The sequence below is a fragment of the Syngnathus acus genome, chromosome 20 (genome assembly GCF_901709675.1).
Source record: "Syngnathus acus chromosome 20, fSynAcu1.2, whole genome shotgun sequence".
NCBI lineage: Eukaryota > Metazoa > Chordata > Actinopteri > Syngnathiformes > Syngnathidae > Syngnathus > Syngnathus acus.
In genome coordinates, this window is record NC_051104.1 from 3332910 (window position 1) to 3353658 (window position 20749).

The 20749-nt window shown below is 49.6% G+C and overlaps 1 protein-coding gene across 3 annotated transcripts in view; it reads right to left on the bottom strand.

Moving 5' to 3' along the window:
* The window catches only part of dpp6a (dipeptidyl-peptidase 6a), a 37736-nt gene that overhangs the window by 1247 nt on the left and 15740 nt on the right, over window positions 1-20749 (bottom strand). For 2 of the 3 annotated variants that reach the window (XM_037279728.1, XM_037279729.1), the window contains exons 2-25: window positions 12018-12132; window positions 11564-11662; window positions 8223-8317; window positions 7896-7970; window positions 7758-7810; window positions 7400-7481; window positions 6180-6300; window positions 3479-3633; window positions 3317-3414; window positions 3113-3236; window positions 2996-3034; window positions 2817-2924; window positions 2626-2717; window positions 2479-2526; window positions 2293-2411; window positions 1724-1816; window positions 1313-1420; window positions 1165-1234; window positions 889-1083; window positions 765-819; window positions 481-580; window positions 346-404; window positions 193-265; window positions 48-121 (exon numbers count right to left, since the gene is read on the bottom strand). In XM_037279728.1, coding sequence (XP_037135623.1) covers window positions 48-121; window positions 193-265; window positions 346-404; window positions 481-580; window positions 765-819; window positions 889-1083; window positions 1165-1234; window positions 1313-1420; window positions 1724-1816; window positions 2293-2411; window positions 2479-2526; window positions 2626-2717; window positions 2817-2924; window positions 2996-3034; window positions 3113-3236; window positions 3317-3414; window positions 3479-3633; window positions 6180-6300; window positions 7400-7481; window positions 7758-7810; window positions 7896-7970; window positions 8223-8317; window positions 11564-11662; window positions 12018-12132 — 2250 coding nt within the window. Of the gene's footprint in view, window positions 1-47; window positions 122-192; window positions 266-345; window positions 405-480; window positions 581-764; window positions 820-888; window positions 1084-1164; window positions 1235-1312; window positions 1421-1723; window positions 1817-2292; window positions 2412-2478; window positions 2527-2625; window positions 2718-2816; window positions 2925-2995; window positions 3035-3112; window positions 3237-3316; window positions 3415-3478; window positions 3634-6179; window positions 6301-7399; window positions 7482-7757; window positions 7811-7895; window positions 7971-8222; window positions 8318-11563; window positions 11663-12017; window positions 12133-17959; window positions 18066-20749 lie in introns of those variants that run through there. The other variant, XM_037279730.1, reaches the window with a different exon arrangement.

Sequence of the window (20749 nt, forward strand, 5' to 3'; positions counted from 1 at the left end):
CGGACATGCAAGCAAAAATCTCAATGTCATTTGTGCCGCTTGGTTACCTGTAAGGTGTAGTTGGCCTTTTCGTGGATGAGCTGAGCAATAAGTTTGGCCGAATGCTGGAAGTGAACTTTTTCTGCAGGAAAGAGAAAAAAAGCTAAATTCAGCATGGTGGTACGCCGGCCGGCAACTGCGTCTTTTTCTTACCGTCCGCCGTCGGATGGATGATGAGGAACTTCTTGTCCAGGAACTGAGCCGCTCGGTGCGCCAGGTTGGCCATCTGACCGAAGGACACGGTGTGAAAAGAAGGACACGGTAAGCAAGGCAAAAAGGTCATCGATGGAATTGAGGCGTTAGTACCGCATAAGCGCGAGGGTCGGGTTTGGGCATCCCCAGGTAGCGCTCGGAAAAGGCGGAAGCTGGAAGAAAAGGAGACGCATTAGCATTAGCTACATCCTGGACTGGCAGCAGTTGGAAATCAAAAAGGAACCTCACCGTATAATTCAAAGTCTGTGATGGGCGAGAGGACGGCGCCACATCTGGCAGGAGATAGGTCGCCGCTTAGCAACAAGCTAGTGACGTAACCGCCGTACTCCTACGATAGCACAACACAGACGGTTAGCATTCTTAGCATTGTCATGAATTCAGTGTGGTAGGGTTAGTCTCAAAAGTCTCCACAAGAACGGTTCAAATTGTGCTTTGGAACATCTGCGGTATGAAAGCTCTTCCTGGTGGTTGAGAATCACACAACCGAGTCCTCGGATAGTGACGACACTTACCTGTCCGAAGACTCCCACTCGGGTCTTGTCGATATAGGGCTTCTTCAAAATGATGCTGCCGCAAACAAAAAGGCATCAGATATGTCGATGGGCGACATGCTTGGAATTTGTCGGCCGCACCCACTTGATGGCCTGGCGCTGGTCCAGCTCCTCCAGGGCGCCGGGCCGCTTCTGGATGCGCTGCAGCAAGTCGGTGCCCCGGAAGCCGCCGCCCCGCCCGTCGCAGCGCGCCGCCACCACGCCGAAGCTGCTCACCAGCACCGTGGCCCAGTCCAGGTGGAAGCGGTCTGACACGCTCTGGCCACCGGGAGTGCTGTCGCTGCGCCGGCACAATCAACCATTTTGCTCATTTGCAAGGCACACACTTGAGCCGTCCGCAAAGCGCACACGCGGCACATACATGAGCAGCACGAGAGGATAGCTGGCCGACTCCACAAAGCCGGCAGGTTTGAGGATCTGCATGGCTAACGCTGAGAAACACCAGACCAAACACAAGATGGGTTACGAAGACAGTATGGAGCCGCACGGGGCGTTTTCACACGACGCACTGTAGTCGTCAACGCCGACATCCCAGAACTCCGCTTTGGGCGTCTGCATGTTGTCCAGCGTCCGCCTCAGCGGCTGGTTGCTCTCCACTTTGCACACCTCCACCATACCTGAGCACCACAAAGCACAAGAAGTAGTCAGTGGAATTCAAAAGTCCTGCGTCATAATACTTTTGTTCCGGTACGAGGTGCAGCGGGAGAATCGATCGGCCTGATGTCAACGCATCGGACGCGTATTCGAGCAGCCGGAGGGAAAAATATGATTACACGGCTCACGTACGTTTGTAATTTCATGAGAAGGTATCCTTTGAGACGAGTAATCAGATTACCTCAAGAGTGGACAAACATCCACTCATTGTGAATGTTGTTATTGGGCTATAAAGGCTTGTGTTCTATGCACGCTCGATTACTCACTGGGTCTGTCCCGCGTCTCTCCATCGACATGGGCATCCACTTCTTTGCGATCCGTCTGCGTCTTGTAAATGGACACGAACGGCACATCCGGACCTAGATGGAGCATGGCGATAAAATGTGTTGACAAATCGTAGGCGTGCTGAGCTTCGAGCTTCAGAGGTCCATGTGTCGCAACGTGAATGTTTTGTTTGGTTCTGGTTTGTGGAAAGAAATAAACACACCAAGACCTTGTAGGTAAAGGTGGCAAAAACAACGTTGTTCCTTTTAGGAAAGTGGCAAGACAACATCTCCGCCTTGAAAGCGGACAAAGAAATGAGTGGAGTGCTGCTCTTAATAAATTGGGAGCACAGGTCACACTTGTTCTTGTAGCCGCGCTCCCAGTCCCGTTGTGACCGTGATGATGTCACGACTTTTACAAATCATTTTTACAGGCGCCCCAGTGGGCCGACGGAAAGCGCTCTCCTCGAGGAATCTCATTTCCCCCGACGACAGATGATGTGATTGGATACTCACAATCCTATTCTGTAAACCTGATATAGTTGCAGAACAAAATGGATCTTCTACAACACCTTGGCAGTGGAGAAGGAAGTAGCTCATGTTGTGGCAGAAGGAGCCGGCGACGTAGCCGCACGCGTCGGGCAGCCCGCACGACAGGCAGCGGCGGTTGAACGACCCGAAGGTGTCGGCGCTGACGACAAAAACAAACCAAAAATGTTTGAGTCTCGTTTTGGCCCTGGGAAGTGCAGGAAAGGCACCTGTAAAGATGACGACGTTTTGGCCCATCTTCTGTACTCAGGAAGTATCTGGAATGATGAAACAAGGCTCCTTCAGAATCGGGGCCCCGTATCCTGCCTGGCAACGATCGCGGCGGGCTGACGTTCACTAGGCAAATGCCGACTCACATGCGCTGGCTTTGCTCATCGTAGGCCAAGACCTTGGTGACGTCCCAGTCACCAGACGTGATGGACTGCAGGGTGTCGGCGCTGGTGTTCGGCTGCACGCAAATATTGGACGCTTTAAGTCGTGAAAACCGGGAAATAGTCCGATCCCAACCACTCCGAAGCATTGGAACGGACAAGAAGCTGATTTGTACCTGCGAGATGGACATGGAAATGTGGAAGAACTTTCCACGGCCGCCTTGCGGGATAGCCCTGGTGAAGAACAACTTGAGGCCATCTTTAGAGAAGAGAGGCACCTCGTTCTGAAAGACGAGCGGGTGAAGAGAATCATTTTGACTGGAAAAGTCACGTGCCCGGCTCCTGACGTTCTCACCTGCCGGTAAAGCCATCCATCGCTTTCATCCTCGTGTTTCTGGAGAGAACAGTGGAGACGTTTGGCTTGTTTAGAGCTCATTTTCAATAGCTGTGCCCATTTATGCTAAAGTCCGACCTTGGTGCAGACCCCCGTGGTGGCCTGGCACAGCGTCAGCATGGAGATGTTCTGCGCTCGGTTAAGCCAGTTGACCGCCAGTTTGGTGGCGGTGGCCCACTTGACCATGGTCACGTAGAACTCACTGCAAGGCACACCCGCAACGCCCTCGTCAGCCTTGTTGCAACGAGGCGGCGGTCACCTGATGCGAGGCTCTCGCCTTGCCTCAGTCGGGGGTCGTCAGGTCTCCTCATCTCGATAGTGTGAAGAGGCCCGTTCAGGTTGACCACGTACAAGGTGATCGTCGGGTTCTCCTCGCCCGCCTGGACACAAACGCGTTCATTCTAGCCAAATAGAACGAGAAGATTGAAGACGACCGGAAGCAACCTTGGGGTAGTGGTACTCCTTGCCCGTCGGGTAGGGCATTCCGGTGAACATGGGCAGCTCCATTTTGGGCACCAAGGTGTCGTTGATGGTGGCGTACGCCAGCCGAGCGCCATCCGGAGACCACCAGTGGGCCACGTGGGAGCGGAAAATCTCCTCTGAACAATCACGAGATCAAAACATGGGATCGTGACGTGGCTAACGTGGCTAACGTGTAACTCAAAGTACGTAACAGAAGTCATATTTGAAAAGCAAGCCTCGGGCACATTAGCAAGTGCGCCCCCTGGTGGAAAGAAGTCATCGGCAGCAAACACAAGCACATTTGTATAACCAAATATTCATCCTCGTCCTGAACTGCTTTCGTGTCACTTTTGTTAGCTCGACACTTTTGCTTCAGCTTCTTCAATATTTCTAGCAAGCTTTGCTCCAGGCTCTTGCTTATTGCAGAACATACACACAAATCTTGATACAATCAATCATCGCTAAAACTGTAAATGTACTGAAAAGGCCAAAAGGGAACCACTAAACGGCAAAAGACGATTGTCATTTTTTTCAATGGAGCGTAAAATAGAAAAAAAATGCGTTAGACTGTGGTGTATGTCTATTTATTTTTATTTTTTTCTCCTTACTGCCTAACCTTGCTGTTGTTCACACGTCTGTGTTTCTCTTGGTTTGCCATTGACATGCACATGTTCAAGAAGACATTTATTGTGATTCAGTCTTCCACCTCAATGGCTCAAGTTGCCACACGGCTTCCATTTGATTCCCAACAAAGGCGAGCAAAGCGGCAGCTCGGGCTAATTGGCTCTTCTCAAAACGGCGACGCGCGTCTTCCATTCAAAGCGCGAGAGGCGCAACTGCTGATCACGGCCAACTCGACGATTGACTCAAGGACCCTTGAGCGCGGCGGCCTCTAATGGGCCTCTCCGCCTTTAAGGCACGTGGTTGGGCAAATGTCCAGTAATCGCCACCGGGCTCATTTGGTGCAATTAGCGGAAGCGGCGGCGCTATTGTGCATTCCAATGAGCTCGATTTTGTTCATCAGGGAGCACCATGTTGAGCAATATGATTTTCTTTTCATTTGAGAGTCACTTCTTGAGATAATAAAGACATCAAGTGGAGCAAAACTAGCATCATTAAAGCAGCCGATTTAATTTTCAATCCTTTTTTCTTCTTGATAAATGACAGTGAACCCTTCAGAAGCAAGGGAATGGCTCTTCGCCGCCTTTTCAGATTCCTAACGAGCAGACCCAAGTGCTGCGGGGGCGCTAAAACTACTTTTAATTCTTTAATCCAGTCCAAAGAGAATTTACATGATCAAAAGTCCTGGAGTTCTATTTTATTTGTGTTTTTTTTTTAAATTCCCCCTCTACATTGGTGACCTGAATGAAGATTAGAGAAAATAGATGGATGCTTATTTCAAATGGATTTGGGGGGAAATAATTACTCAAAATAATGGCGTGGTTTTATTTATTTTTTTGTTATCTCACCTACGAACGACTTTAGCTTGCTGTTTGTTTTCCCAACGGTGCTCGAGCGAGTCTTTGTTTGTGAGGCAACGAACAAAACAATTGATTTGAACAGAGCGCCGCTCGCTCCGCTCCGACTGCGTCACAAAATCTCATCAGGGATGCGTTTGTGGGATTAGGAGGTGAGACGGCAGCGAGAGCCTCAGCAGCGATTCAATTTATTAAAAACGCCGCCCCAACCCACACGCTGCCGCACTTCAAAGAGAGGAAATCTGAGGTTGACATCTTTACTTGGAAGTCGGCCGCAGGAACACAAATACCCGTAAGGCAAAAGTGACTCAAATCAAAGTCAGCGCGGGTGTTTTTTTTTGTTTTTTTTGGCCTTTATCAGGCCTCAGCAGAATACAAGGGGCCGTCAGGGACGTAATTCACGATTACCTTTCACTCCATAGATCTGAAATAGCCGCCCAGGAATCATCAAGGCCGTTGGACAATCGCACACACTCCTTTCAGGATGTTTTTTTTTTGTATTTGCAGTCTCCTCCGTCCACGGAAGACAAAAGCCGTGATGCGAGAGCCGGAGGAGCTTCAAGGCCGGGAGATTATTGACCAAGCTTTTCAGCCGCCCTGTTTGCCTCAAATCTGCCGCTCAGTCACAGGCAGGCGGATTTTCATTTCTATTCGGAGGCAGCCTGAGCCTCCGCTTGACCTTGACCCCCCCCTCCCCCATGGATAGACCCTTGAGGACTGCACAAAGTTAACAAGATGGGTGGCCCAATAAACTACAATTATTGCTTGATGGTTTTTGGTCCAATTTGTCGTCCAGATTCTCATCAAAGTGAGCATTGTAATCCCGCCGCCGCAAGTAACCTTTTTGTGACAGCGGGCGCACAATTACATTCAATTAAATTGCAGCGGCCGGCGTGACTTTTGCTCGCCCTTCTTGCAGCATGTTGTACAGTCGGCGCTAATTTGTCTCCATCTTACTCTACGTTGCCGTGCGCCACGCAGCTTCGATATGAATCGCTGGAGCGGAGCGTGCACGCCAACGGCACCCATACAAATTCATTAGCGGGATGCTAACGCAGCACCCGGCCCTCCTTTTGCTCCTCTCGCTCTCTTTTTCATTTCTTGATACATATGTGGTGTCATCCACATTTTTGACGCAATAAAACATGCAAGATTTGAGCAGAATGCAAACGGGGCTTTTTTTCAGTCGCCAATCGCCACCTTACCTTCGTAGAGCCAATCGCCGAGGCCATTGAAGATGACACCCTCCTTCCCGGAGGAGACCAGACGGATGGAGCGGCTCCCCACCGTCGAGCGATAGTAGATGTTGTTCTCAAAAATGAAGATCTACATGGAAGGGGATAAGGGGGGGCATAAAGACGGTGTCACAAATTGCAGAGGAAAACGCAAACGGTGCGAAAATGTTGGCCAGAATCTGTCATTGTTGGCAAGCTGGAGTTATCGCGCTGCCTCACCCTAACGCGTCTACGGGGCAAATCTGCTCGCCACCTTATCTCAAATTGAGCCTCAAGCTTTCTTTTCCCATTTCTTAACGTGTCCTCGGCCATTGCGCAAATAAAAGTTTAAATCCGTGCGCTGATCTCTTGCGTGGGGCGGGTTAAAGGCATGGCGCTAATGCGCCGTCGGCGGATTGTCGCCTGAGATAAGGCGACGCCGCGCACACCCCGCTCTCCTCTGCATGCTGATAAGCAAACGTGCGGCTTTTCATCAGCGGCTCTCGATGGCTTCCGACTATTTGTTGGCCTTGGCAGAGGTCCGCTCGGCGCTAGATTTCAAGATACTTGCGCAGGTTACATTTGTAGGAACACGCAAATGCTTCCGGCGGGCAAGGTTTCAAATTCAGCTTTTCAGAACGCTTCAGGATTTCAAATGAAAGTCAGCATTTCAAACGAGGACTGTATTTTAGAAATGAGCTTTTAAATCAGCCTTTGAAGACAACGCTAGGTTGGGTTAGACTTTCAGATCGGGCTTAGTGGACTTGAAATCAATTTCAAATGATTGTTTCTGAGGTATTTTTGTCAAGCTGCAGCTGCTGCACAACCTCGACATTCACACCACGATCATTCTGTCTTTCTACTGTATTGACTCCCTGAAAAAACAAAATAGCAAAACATTGTGACAAATGTCAGCCATCTTGGGGCAAAACCAATCTAGTCAGCGTGCTAATGAATCCAGCGGCAAGATAGCAGGTAATGAACAGCGTTGCGCTGCAGGATGTCATCAATTTGCTCGACGCAAGCTAATTACGTTCCAGCGAGCGCTCGCTCAACTTTGTTGACCTGCAAAAGTCAACTTCAGTTTGAAAGCGCTCCACTTAACTCACGACAATTTTTGCTATCAATGCCCCCGACTCTGGAGCCTTCAATGAAGCTAGCGCGAATGTTTCTGGAACGAGCAGATGCGCTAAAGTAATGGCGATCCTCACCAGTTGCTGGCCCTGCGGTCCCCAGCCGGCGTACTGCAGCTGAGCGTTGCGTACCTCGGGCGGGTTCAAGTTCACCGTCTCCCTGGAGGCCCCCCGCCCCAAAACAAAAATGAATAAGCTCCTTTCAACAATAATTCATAGGCGCAATATTTACACTGCTACCTTGACGAAACATTGTGGTGAGAAATGGAATGGGGAGAAAATGGCCACTTTCTGCCTTTCTGTCATTTTGGAACCACGTGAAGCACTTTGAGTCATTTCAGCGATTTATGTCGAGACTCGAAAGTGTGCTAGTTTTCTCGTTCGGTGTATTTGTCGTATTTTGCGATTGCACAGAAATGGAATTGCGGTGACTTACGGCGTCTCCAGGCTGCAGATGATGTAGAAGGCCGTGTAGGAGTACTGGTACACCTGCAAGGAGGCACACAAATAAATCCTTGATGGTGTCGAGGGTGTAAAAGAAAAATCTGACATCCAGAAGCAGATTTTCTCTCACCGGCGCTACGTTATAGGCCAGCAGCACATGCTTCATGTCAGGGGACACCTCGTACTTGCTGGCTTTGTACATCTCCTGCAGCAGAAAAATGTCACATCATTTCAATTCACGGGCTGCTCACATTCATCTCTGCGCCTCCTTGGAGACCTTTACAGCAAAAAAAAGGATTAACTACGCGCAGCACATTTTTGACTCATAATATTCGATTTAATGAAGCTTTAAAATAAAGTGGGGGGTGCGGTGGGTATTCGTGAAGCTGCGGTAAAATTAGAACGGAATTCCTCACTGACTGTGCGACTGACTCCTTCCTGTAATTGGACGACTTACAAACTTCTTGTGGTGCACCAGTACGGTCTTGTCGTCGTTGTCCACGTCCAGGAGGTCCACGTTGCCGTCACGGTCGCGGTACAGCAGCTCATTATCTGCAGGGGACAAGACAGGAAGTAGTCCACGTTAATTTACGGAAATACACGTATCATCAGCACGGGGGGGGGTTAGGGGGGTTTCGTCTGTCCTTTCCTTCCCTCGTTTGTAAATTGAAAGGCAAGCGTGTAAAGCCCTTCAAGGTGGGAAGACGGCGGACGTTGACGCTGCTTGTCCTCCTCGCTTAACAAGCCTTTCACGTCCACCTTTAGCCCATCAGCTCTCCTACGCTAAGCCGGACACACACGCGAGCTCACACAAACACACAGACACACACACATACACACATTCAGCGGTGGCTGAGCTAATTAGCACCCGGAGATTGTTATGCGGCGTGTTTGCTAGCTGCTAGCTAATTGACCATTAGAGGTGACTAAATTACCATTACAGCGGCTTTGATTGGCGACGTGCTCGGGGGAGCAAGGGAGGATATTCTTAGATCGTTAAAGTGCTACGTTGGCCGCCCCCTCACCCTCCTTTCCCTCCATTGTCTTGTCTCTTTGTCACAGATCCAGCAGAATACTAAAAACCCAACAAGTAAGAAGAGTGGCTTCGTTTTGGCTTCACGTGGCGCATTCTCCAAAGATCGCATTGACATTTCAATAAATATAAGTACAATGGCAGATGGAGAAGGAACGCAAGTAAGCGCTGATTCAAAAGTAAAAGTTGTCCATGGCTTTTGAAAAGCTGACCGACTGACGCGCAATTTCGATGTCATTGATACAAATGAAAAGTTTTTGAAGAGCGGCGGCACCGCGCATACGGAAGACGAGCTGTCAAGTGCGGAACCTGACGTGCAACTTTGCTGTCCCGCATAGACAAGAAGAACTTTCGAACAGCCGCAGGTAGACAAAAGTAGCTTTTGAGTCCACTGCGGCAATCACAAAAAAACAAAATGATGACAGAGAATTTATGTGTGAACTCAAAAAGGTGACACGGGTATCATTACTTGTGTAGGGGTTCGAATTTAAAAATTGAAAAAACAAACTTTGAAAGCTGAGGTCACACATTCTGATGACGCGACGAGAGTTCTTCATGAAGGCAATTATGACTACCGTAATTTTCGGACTATAAGTCGCACCGGACTATAAGCCGCACCAGCTAAAATTCGTGATTCAGGGTTCAAAATTTGAGAAAAAAGTAGCGGCTTATAGTCCGAAATTTACTGTATATTTTTTCCTTGCAGTTTTGCGTTATTGGCGGTCAGGCTGTAAACGGGCACGACACGTGCTACAAGGACAAAACACACGTCGCCGTTACGGGACACTGTCAAAGTCAACATTTCTTCGCAGGATCCCCAGCTGGCTGAGAGCAGAACAAACGGCTCCCGCTCGCTAAATTAAAATGGCCAGCAGCTGCTCCAGTCCCAGCGAGGCGGCCCACGGGGTTGGGGGGGAGGGTGTTTTCACCTTGGCCGAATAATCTGCATCTCCCAACTGTAATCACCTGACTGATTTTGAAAGACGTCTCGCCATGCTGATGACGGTGAGCATGCCAATATGTCTATAATATATCTTTAATCGCACACCCATATCAAAACGATCCCTTTTCAACAGGATGTGCCCTTTGAATTTTGATCCGCACAACTTGCCGTGTGATCTTTCGGAATAAACGACACGACGTCCACGAAGAGATGACTTTTTGCGTTATCCGCCGATCTTTAATACCAGACGATGTCGCCAGGGAAACCTGCAGCAGCTGTAAAAGTCCTTGTGGCCTTATCTCAAGCGCGGTTTCGCCGCCGTCAAACCTCAGCTCTATTATTCAAATCGACCTTCATGTCCATATTTTATTCTCTCCGAGCAGAGGCGGCCTCCTTTCTAGGTATGTGAATGTACATTGTGTAGCATGTAAGCAATGTGCTCTGACTCATCATCTTCATTTGAGAATGTCTATTGGATCGACACTGTGGATCTTGGTGAGTTTTTTTGCTCCATGCTAACACGTCATCAAAAAAAGGATAGCGAGACAATTGCTAAAACATTAACAACCAGAGTGGGGGCTCAAAATCTGAGCAGCTTGGCTAAACACACATTTGTTTTGGACAAAATATTTACTTGGCTGTATAATTTCACACTTGAGAGCAAATTTGCATACGAGCAATCAAAAGGCCCAATTTCCATAAGATCCCGTTTAAAGTCAATTCTCATTAGCCAGACTTTGTTACAACGTCTCGTATCGGAACTTATTTTGCTAATTGGGCGGCGCCTTGTTCTAGAAGAAGCGGTACGAGCAAAGTAGATATTATTCTTTGCCGATAACGAGCGTCAAAAGAACTGGTCGGCAAGGAGCTGATGAAGCGCAAATTCATTATTTTATCATCTTGAGCTAGAAGCGCTAAAGTTTTACGCGCCGTACTGAAAGCGCCGCATGATCACCTTATTTAACGTCTTAATTGTGTTAAGGAAACATAAAAGCGGCGTTGCGTTTTCGGCGTCCAAAAAGGTCAAATGTGAAACGCGTGTGCGAGCAGATGCCGTTGGACCTTCATTGTAGCGGTTCAAATGAACCCAAGAATTTGCTCTTGACATGCGATTTAGCGCTGCTTGACTCTCAGCAACAACGTGTTGAAACTCCAGCGGAGATAATCAAATCTCGTACGCTGGCAACCGCCTGCCGCGCAGCTTCTGTTCAGCTCCACGCCGAACAGATGTTGGCCCCCAGATGTGTTCATGGCACTTTGTTCTCCGCTAAACTCATTGGACCGTGATGGATTCGTGTTTGGGGCGGCGCCAAAGCGGGCCACCAGGGAGGAGTAGCGTGCCTCCGCAACATACGGCGAGCAGAGGTCACGACCGCCCGGCAATCACGCTGCTCATCGGCGCTAATGGGAAAATGTACGGCAGCCAATCGGGGAAGCCGCTAAGATCGGGGACAGAAAAAGAAAATCAGCCTCGTTATCCCGTCACGTCTGGGCGGCGAAGCCTGCCGGCGGTGTGAGCACGGAGGAAAATCAAGTCTATAATTTGCCTTCCTGCAGCCCTGCGAGAGTTTGCGGCACGCTGCGTTTTATTTATTGCGTCAATAGTGCCGGCCCTCGCGCGCCTCCTGCGGCGCCCTTGAGAAATACGAGCACTGCGCTCGAAGGTAATTGGACGTGCGCAATAAATGGCTCGGCCCGTGGACGCAAACGGGCTTCCTCGATGGCTGGTGACTTTATTGGACCACAACAGCGTTTGACGTATTTCCTGGGCGGCAAAGATGCCTCCAAATTCGGTCAGATGAGGCTTAAAAGGCCGACTTACTGCTGATCCATCGAGCGTTGGGGTCGTGGACCCTGAAATCTTTTCTAAAAAGGTCCTCCACGCTCACTTTGCCCTTGAGAGCCAGACGGTCATCTTCGCCTGTGAAGAGAAAGAAGCCAACACGTTGTGGGAGAGGCAAATGAGCATGAATACCTGAATACCGTGACTGCCTGAATATCAACGAGGACCCGAGACCGAGATCCGCTTGAGTCGAGAGCGGCACCTCGTCTGTTCTCGGACTATTTGCGTTTCATCTTCATTTCATCCAACGCGGCTTCCACGCACGAGAGCGACGGACGTCAACCTTAACTTCCGACTTTTCCGAGCCACCTTGGCCGCGCTGATGGTTGGACAAAGGACGGCGCTTGTTCTTTGCATTGTTTGCGCTACGATTTATTAGTGAGCTAATGGCTGTGCGCGATAACGGCGCACCCCCCCACCAGGTGCGGCATACCTGGTGTCAACAGGATGACGGAGGTGACGATCAGCGAGCAGATGACCAGAATAACAAGGAGGGCGATCGCTATTCCCTTCCAGTTCCTCTGCGGCGGGTTGCTGCCCACCAACTCCTGCAACGTGGGAGGGGAGGGGGAGGGGGTGGAGGCAGATGCACCGTGAGAGTCAATCAGGGCGCAATTTGCACGGAGATGAAGACAGGATGACAGAAAATTGAAAGGAGCAGTGTCTTGGAAATGAGAGAGGAGTGACGACACGACGATCGCTCAACAGCTAACAAGATGAATCAAAGGGAGCGCAGTAAAAGGGGCAGATGAGGGGGGGTGCAGAGGGGGGGAACAATTCCCGCCTCGTGCATTTCAAGGAGAAAAACAACGGTGGCGCTGCGAGAAAGAGGGTGAGGAGGAGGAGAGGAATTTTCCTAATGATCCGCACACGGGCCGTCGACGGATTTGACAGGCAAACACAACCTGTGACACAGCTGCGCTTGAACGCATCGCAGCAGATGAGGATGGGGGTCTGCCAAGCAAGAGGTGTGGGGGGGGGGGGGGGGGGGTGCCTAGTTAAAAACAACCTTGACAACCTTGCAAAAGTAGGAGAGCAGAAAATAGCCTGCTTCCCTGACAGCTCGGGAGGATTTGCTAGCAGGCGTAACATTTTGGACGGAATGCGGCAGCCAAGATCTTCTACCTGCACTGAAGCCCCCATCATCGCTTTCAGTTGATCAGTTGCATTCATGTCACTATTTCCAAATTGTCTCCCACATTTAGTAACCAAGGTTGCGCCGCGGTTCCTGCAAAGAATGTTATAAAGCTCACACTTCCCGCAGTAATGACACCAAGCCCACCCGCCAACATCATTTTGGAATTGGTCCAAAACAGTGGTGTCAAACTTATTTTGTCGCGGGCCACATCGAAGTCACAGTTTCCATTAAAATTGTCAACCCAAATAAATGTATGAACGTCTCATTATATTTATAATATCGGCTTCACAACAAAGTGACGAATAACTAGTTTACAAAACAGTGACTAATAAAGACTGTTCAAATATTTAAAAAATATGAATGGGGAAAATTGCTAGCAATATTTCAATTTTTTCTTAATGAAAACAATTAGTTATTTTAGTATCGACATCCGAATTTGATGCGCAATATGTCTTTGCAGGCCACATTAAAATTACGAGGCGGGCCGTATCTAGCCCCCAGGCCTTGAGTTTGACACATGTGGTCCAAAAGGACCCAGAGCGTGAGAGGATGATGGATGATGCTGATGATGGATGATGATGACGACAGAGTTGCTAATTGGTTGATAAAAGGGAAAGAAGAGAGCAAATCGGGAGCAGATGAGAAGTGACCCCCGCGCTCCGCTCGGTGCAGACAATAAGCTCAGCCGTGCCTGCCATGCAAAATGCCAAAATTATGTGTTGATCTTCTGCTTTCAGAACAAAGCTTCTTTCATTTGGACTGGAAATCCCAGTGAGAGTGTGTGTGTGTGTCACTTTGCCAACACTTTATAACCAGTGTGTGCAGGCATGTGTGCTCGTCGCTGGGAGAAGATAAGTGGGCAAAATGGCGACAGGATTGTAGAGAAGAGGAGCGACAGCACATCGGCGTGGTTGTGGGATGCGATGATGAGTCACGTTATAAAGGCTTCTTTGTGCTCGTCTAATAATAGCAAGCAGCTGATTGGGCGCTAGCTTGCATGCCTATTGTGCAACCGCAAAAAAATCCTTCCTGTCTTTGTCCCACACAGAAAGGTTCAACGAAATAATAATGAAAATAAAAAATATTGGCGCGAAGATCCATTGATCCTCAAAGTAGTGTGAATCAGATCTTTTCTTGCTGCACGTGCAGCGACACACACTTTTTTTTTTCGCACATTCATCTTGTCGACCAAAGCGGAACAACGCGGAAGCCTTTCCGCCCGTTTCATCACATTCGCCGACAGCGAGCGTGAGCGAGGCGACGTGTCGGCAAATGCGATTCGCACAAACGCAGCTTGGCCTTCATCGTTACACCCAACGGGCGTCACGATGGATTGCTGTGGAAGACGCAACTACCTTTCAACTGACTGAAATACAAAAAAAAGAAGGCAAAGCGGTCTAGCTTGCTGATAACGTTTAATTCCCCCCCTCAGGAATGATATCTAATAAAGCGTCACTGAACATGTGCTGCTTCCACACAACTCGTGTTCTGTAAATTGTCAAGCAACTTAACTTTTATCAACTATGCTGGACCATGGAAGGTAAACAAGGAGACACTTGACGCTGCCATTTATCCTTGGCCACCGGGAAGTGCTATCAAGCAGCGTTGGTCTTCAACCATCGCTTCAAAAAGCAAGACGGAGAAATTGTTTTTGTTATTGTGCCGCACCGAGAGCATAAAGGATTGAAAAGTAACTTTTCTTTTGTTCTTATCGTCTCGCGCCTCCATTCCGTGACGTGCCGCCGTCCGTCTCGCCACCATAGCAAAAATAAATTGCCGTCACGGAAAGAATGCAAAGGCTCACACCGACTTGCATGAAATGAGATGCGGCCGCATACTCGCATTTGTGTGCGCTGGGGTCTCATAAAACGCGGCCCCTGCTGATGTTTGCTCGGGCTAATATATTCCGGCCCGCTGCTTTTTCTCGTCTCCTTTTCTTTTTTTATTATCGCCTCCTCAAACAAAATATGAACATCCATGTGAAAGGAAGAGACCCACTTATGGCCACTGTTCAGTTTGATTGAAGTGCTCTCTGAATGACAAAACTCAGATGCTTATGAGAACTTGTTTCCTCTCCGTCGATGTAAAAGAGCGGCCCAAAAAAAAAAAAAGAACAAAACGTGTCTGACAAAAAACAAAGCTCTAGACGACTGAAATCTAAATTGAATTACGACGCTGGAATCAACCAGAAGGAAGAACTTGGCGGCCATTTTGCAGTGTTTTGAGTCATCCGTCAAGAGCGACGACATGATGTTCCGCCAACGACAATTCCAAGCGATGTTCGTTTATCGTACTCTCAAAAAGGTTTGGGCTGAAATGTCACGATGAAGCGTAAATGCGCTAACCTTTACGGATGAACTCATTTTGACCTTTTGAGTGACTCCAATTATTTGAAATGCAGACTGAAAGTTTGGAACGTTTTTTTCCTTCTCCTGCCGCTTCAACGTGGCCACCACCGCCGGGACGCCATGAAGCCTCGACTTAGCTGTCAGATGAAAAGTTCAAAGACGCTTGGCGAGGGACGGCATGAAACGCAAACGGGAAAGCGGCGGCGGATCGCTACGCGGTGGTGAAAAGCTGCTTAACGAGCTTTTTGTCAAATCGATGGTGTCTGGCCACGAGCGGCGGGTCAGCCCGTCCGTGTTGCTTTGACGACGGGAAAATCTTTCACCAAGGTGGCAGAAATAAGCAGAGCAGTCTTCACCTTGGTGAGGTCAGGCAATCGCTCTTGTTTTTCAGACGTGGTGAAGCAGTATTGGGCTCAGGTCCCGAGACCTGACCTCAAAGCACTCTCCGCTCTTAATAGCTCGTCGAAGCGGTCGTCCCACTGAGCATCTTATCCAAATTAGCGCCGCCTAAATTTACACTCTCAGAGTAATGAAGTCAATTCGCCATCAGGATTCCGAGACGCTAAAGTTCCACATCGAGGGACTCGGGCTGTTTTATCGATTCCGACGACAATGGAGAAATAAAGTCAGCCTGGAACAAACGTGAGCAGGTAGAACATTTTCGACGGTGGCAAACATTTGCTTGACGTCAACTTGAAGCACCGGTCGAAGCGTGACCGAATCGAGCCATCACGTGACCGCCGGGCCAGCGGCGTCATGCATTTTTCATGACAGCCAAGAAAGGAGGAGGGAAATCAAATCTGCGATTTAAGAGAATACAAAGGTGATCTGCTCGCTGACGTCTGGCAGCCGGCGAGCGAAACACGGGCCCCGGGCCCGGCCCCGAGCCCGGGGCCGGTGTAATTGTTAGCCATATTGATTTGTGGGCCCGTCGTCACGGGCGAGGTGACCTTTTGTTGGAGAATAATTGCTCTATTAGCGACTTTATTCAGGCACCTGCTGGCTGGCGTGCGCCATTATCGTGCAATCCGAGTTCTCGGGCCGGTAAAACAGTGGGCCGCTTGTGATATGTGCGGCGGGCCCCGACAGCCGCGCTGATTGCAACCTTCACTCGACGAGCGGCAAACAAAATCACTTTTGCGACATTGAGTCAATTCAACAAGCAGCTGCCGGCGCCGAAACACAAATAAGTCCAAAAAAGGGCCTAGTTGTTTTGCTAAGCCGCTCGCTGCGGCTTTCAAGCAAACCAAGGTTGCCATTTTTCATAAACACTTTTTCTGCTAACTGTCACCAAGCACAATAGAAATAAAAATGGCTACCAATAAAAAAAAAAAAAGCACACAGGACTCAACATCATTTCATGACTCATCTGACCATTGTGCGCAAACACAACATATGTGCCAGCCACATCATTCAAGACCTCTTTTGTCCTGTCAGTTATTTGCACTAATCAGCACTGGAAAGCCAGGAAGTGCCAGAAAGTCAGCTTTGCCTTGCGTTTGCGTAGCACGGCCATGAAAATCCCCCGCCGACCGCATCGACTTTAACGAGATCGATAGCGCACTCGGCTCGCGATTCCTCCCCCTGACTGCTGTTTGCCTCGGCCATCGATCGCTCCCGTTCGCTCGTGTCCAACTAAGCGTCTAGCTCATCCCGACTCAGCTTTTCCTTGCATGGCAGATTAGCTCATCTTCGCATTTTATTTGTGGGAGCCGATCGGCTCTGAAAACTGAATCGTTCCAATGGCTGAATATTCATCACGGCATCTGAGAAACATTTAAGCGCTGCTGACAATTGCAAGTAATCATGGACCGGCCGGCGCCGCCCGAGCATGGGCACGCGACGAGCTTGGCGTCTCTCCGTCAAGGACCAAGTGCAAACGGGAGGCCGATTATCAGCCTGCCAAGCAAAGCGCATCATCTCGGCCGCGCCTCTTATCGGCTTCATTAGCCCAAGCAAATCATCTCAAGAGTGTCAAGTGCGATACCGACGGGTGACCCGACAACCAGCCCCCCTCCTGGAAATGAAAATGAAAGGCTGTAATCAGAGCTGACAAGGTTGTCACTTGAGTCCGGCCACGTGTAATTGACAAGATCCGGAAGATTCCAAAAGAATGCAGACGTCGGCTTTTTGCGTCGTCGTTTACACAATTACGGGTGAAGGGCAGGAAAATGTTCACATTTCCATAGTAAGGCGAGATAATGAATTTTGCAAATATTCCAAAGTGGATCAGTTGAGGTTCGTTCAATGTTCAGAATGAAGATTTGAATTTGTGTTAAACGTGACACACCTGACATCAGTGCCTCTGATTGAGCTCGGCTGTTCTAGGCGGCTTTTCCTGACATTTGCAAGCCGCGATCTGCCAAGAAACTCCAGCGACTCTTTCTTTCTCAACCGGTCCGGTCCGGTCGGACACATGCTGACTGCACACGCGTCTCTCAAATGCAGTGCCGCTGCTGTTTGCTCCCGTCTTGACTTGATACATGTCCGGGATTTTTTCTTTTTGCTGCCTTCCTGTCCTGTCCACATCAGCACATTTCCTCAATCAAGTGTGCACAAAATGACACATTTGCCTCATACGCCGCGAAGACGCACATTCAATTCCATTCAGCCGAGAAGAACACAATTTTCCTGATTGCCCGCGCAAGCAAAGCTTTTTTGAGCCTCTCGTCTCGTGTGTAGCTTCAGCCATCGATTGGAAGAACATAGACATGTGAGTCTTTGGCCAGAGATGTGGAGTTGATGAGCGTGCGAATGCAATTCCCTGGCAACACACGCAAAACACAACGCGGGGTGCAAGTGAACGCGACTCTGCAGCGAGGTGACGCGCACTTTGTGCCTCAAACGGGCTGCGATGGATGTCGCATGCCGGCTGATTTGCGCCGCTACCTGCTCCTGCTGATGAGCCGATTTGAGCGCGTTGCTGTCCTTGGCTGTTGTCATTGTCGGGAAGCGGCGGGGGCAGCCAAACAAAAATGAAGATATGCGCCCGTTTGGCGGCAACCGGTGGGTGCCGGCTCAGACAGAGGAGGAAGAAGAAGGAGCTCGTCCAATGAGGAAGGTGAGGAAAGGACGCGCTGCTCGGGACCAAGAGGAGGAGGAGGGGGGAGAGAGAGCGAGCGAGCGAGAGAGCGAGCGAGGGCTGCCGCGCCGACGACGCGCATGCAAATGAAGCGCCGGGACCTCCATGTTGAATTCATGAGGAATGCAAGCTCATTGACTATTAATTGGCCACCCTGGAAGAGGCTCATTTGCATGGCTAATAGTTTAACGGGAGAATAAATGCACCTCTGGGCAAGTCAGCGGGCTAAGAGAAGCCTCACTTGCGCGGCAATTGCTCTTAAATAAAAATAAAAATAAACTTTTATGAAAGGGTTTCATATAAGTCATCTGCAGCGCCAACAAAACTAAAAGGTGTCCTCTCCAAACGTTTAGCTTTTGTCTTTATTGTGATTGACACCCTGCGGGCCGGGGGTCAAAGTCCCATCGTTGCTCGAAAGTGGCCTCGAATATTCAGCCAGCCTTGTTAGCTCACAAACTGAGGCCAGCCAGATGGTCATTCTGATTTTGTCATCGGCATGGCCGCCAGAGACCCTCTCCTCCTCTCCATCTTCCATTTTCTCTCCATCCCTCCCTCTTTCTTGTCTTTCTTCCCACCCCACTGTTTGCCTTGACTGCTTTCTCCCTCCCTCCCTGTTTCTCTTGCTCTCTTGTTCTCACTACCTCCAAAGCCACACCACACTCTCTGCGTCCTCCATCATGTTTGTCAAACGGGAACGTCAAGGAGCGCAGCGGCCACCCGCGGCGTACGAAGACGAGGAGGCGGCGGCGGTGGGGGGGGTGAACCCTTCCAGAAAGCATTTAATCAAAACAAGTTGCAACTTTTGTTTTTGGGAAGCCCGCCAGCAGGCTGCAGGGCGTCTGGGGATTTGACGAATGATGGATGATGTCGGACTTTGGCGGCCTCTGCGACGTCTTCCTGCCTTGTGACAGACGATTATAAATTTCTCGTATTTTGCAAAATATTGCAAAGTATCATTTCATAGCACGATACTATGATATCAAGTACAGCTTATATAAGAGTGACAGTTGCGTAACCCTCACGTAAAAATGTCCAATTGACGCCCAATGAGTTATTTTGCCTTCCCGAGCGTGTACCTAATAAAGTGGCCAGTGTGTGAACAATAAATGCGTGTAATAAATGGATGCGGTGTAGGTTCAAGAGATGCTTCCATCTGGACCGAGGGGGCCGATAATGGAGCTTAGATTTTGTGCCTCTAGTTGCCTCCCGGTGCAGATAAATGTTAACGAGCCTCTCAAAAGGGAAGCAGCCGTGGCGGCGGCAACACAACGATGACAACAGCAAAAAGGCTTCACACATCCGGCGAGCTTTTGTTTCGCTTTGTGTGGCGATCACAAAAGCCGCTTCGCTCCACTTTCTTTTGCAACCGGCGCCCGCCTCCTTCCCTTCCCTTTGGACCAGGACTAAAATCGACCAACCCCCCTTGGAAAAATATTGATGGAACACCGCCGTGACTCGGCAAGCGCACTCCAAAGAAGATTGAGTGACAAATAATCCTCCCCGGGGAGATGACGAAGCCAGCAGCGAGTGGATTTGGATTGGAGCGCCTCTGGACAGACAGACGGAAGGGCTGAGTACCAATCAAAAAAGGCATCAACTTCTCATGGCGGCAGTCAAGAGCATGCTAGCAACACATCATGATCAAAATGCCACTAATTCTTTTCCAGAAAGCCACTTTGCAACATGGGAATGGATGCAAGCACGTGAATTAAGCCACAATCGACGGAAATATTTTTTAAAAAACATTCATGAGGCCAAGGAGTGAAGCTCTCTCTCCAGAAAATGTTGTCTGGGACACGGGCCAAGGAAGAGAGCTTTTCCATTTTGGTGTGTTACCAGAAAAAAAAAAGTGCTGATGTTGGATCGGAATTTACATTTTTGTGAACATGGCAAGATGGGCTAATTCCCAAGCAATTTTCCCCTTAACGTCCACGTGAATAATGCATGAATGGTAATGGGTGCATCCGTGCGCTCGCACGAGGAGTATTTATGGATACCCATCCAAAAGGCACTGCTCTGCAAACGAGAAGATCAGGGCTCATTTGGAAACGCAATGGAGGCACTTTGACAGCCCACCACCATACTCGCGGGCCTTCCTACTCGAGCGAGTCAACGAACCCATCTTCTGCTTGCCAGTGATACAAATAGATAATGGCCAGACGAGATGATGGCGACAATATTAAATTGCTTCACTCGGCTCGTGAAGAAAAGCCAGACGTCGTTCTGAGGAGAGCGTCATGGGAAAGACAAGCCGCCACTGCCGCATTCCCCCGTTGCACGAAAAGCGCTGGGCTCAGCCTTTTGCCGCTCTCGCCCCAAATGAGAAATGTTCCAAACAGCCTGCTCGTCTCGCCCCCACCCCGAGGGGCCGGGAGACAATAGCAACAAGAGCGTGACTGATGCACAAGTGCCGCCGCGCCGCAGCTCGCCGTGACCTTAAAAGCGGACAACGACGCCAGCCGGCGCTTCAGGTGCGGACAGCGACTTGCGCTCTGTGAAAAACGGCGTCCGGCGGGGAGATGAATTTGTCACGCTGGGCCAACAAGTCCCCTCATCACAGTGAGACTTTTTTTTTTTTATTCTTCCCCTGCGAGGAG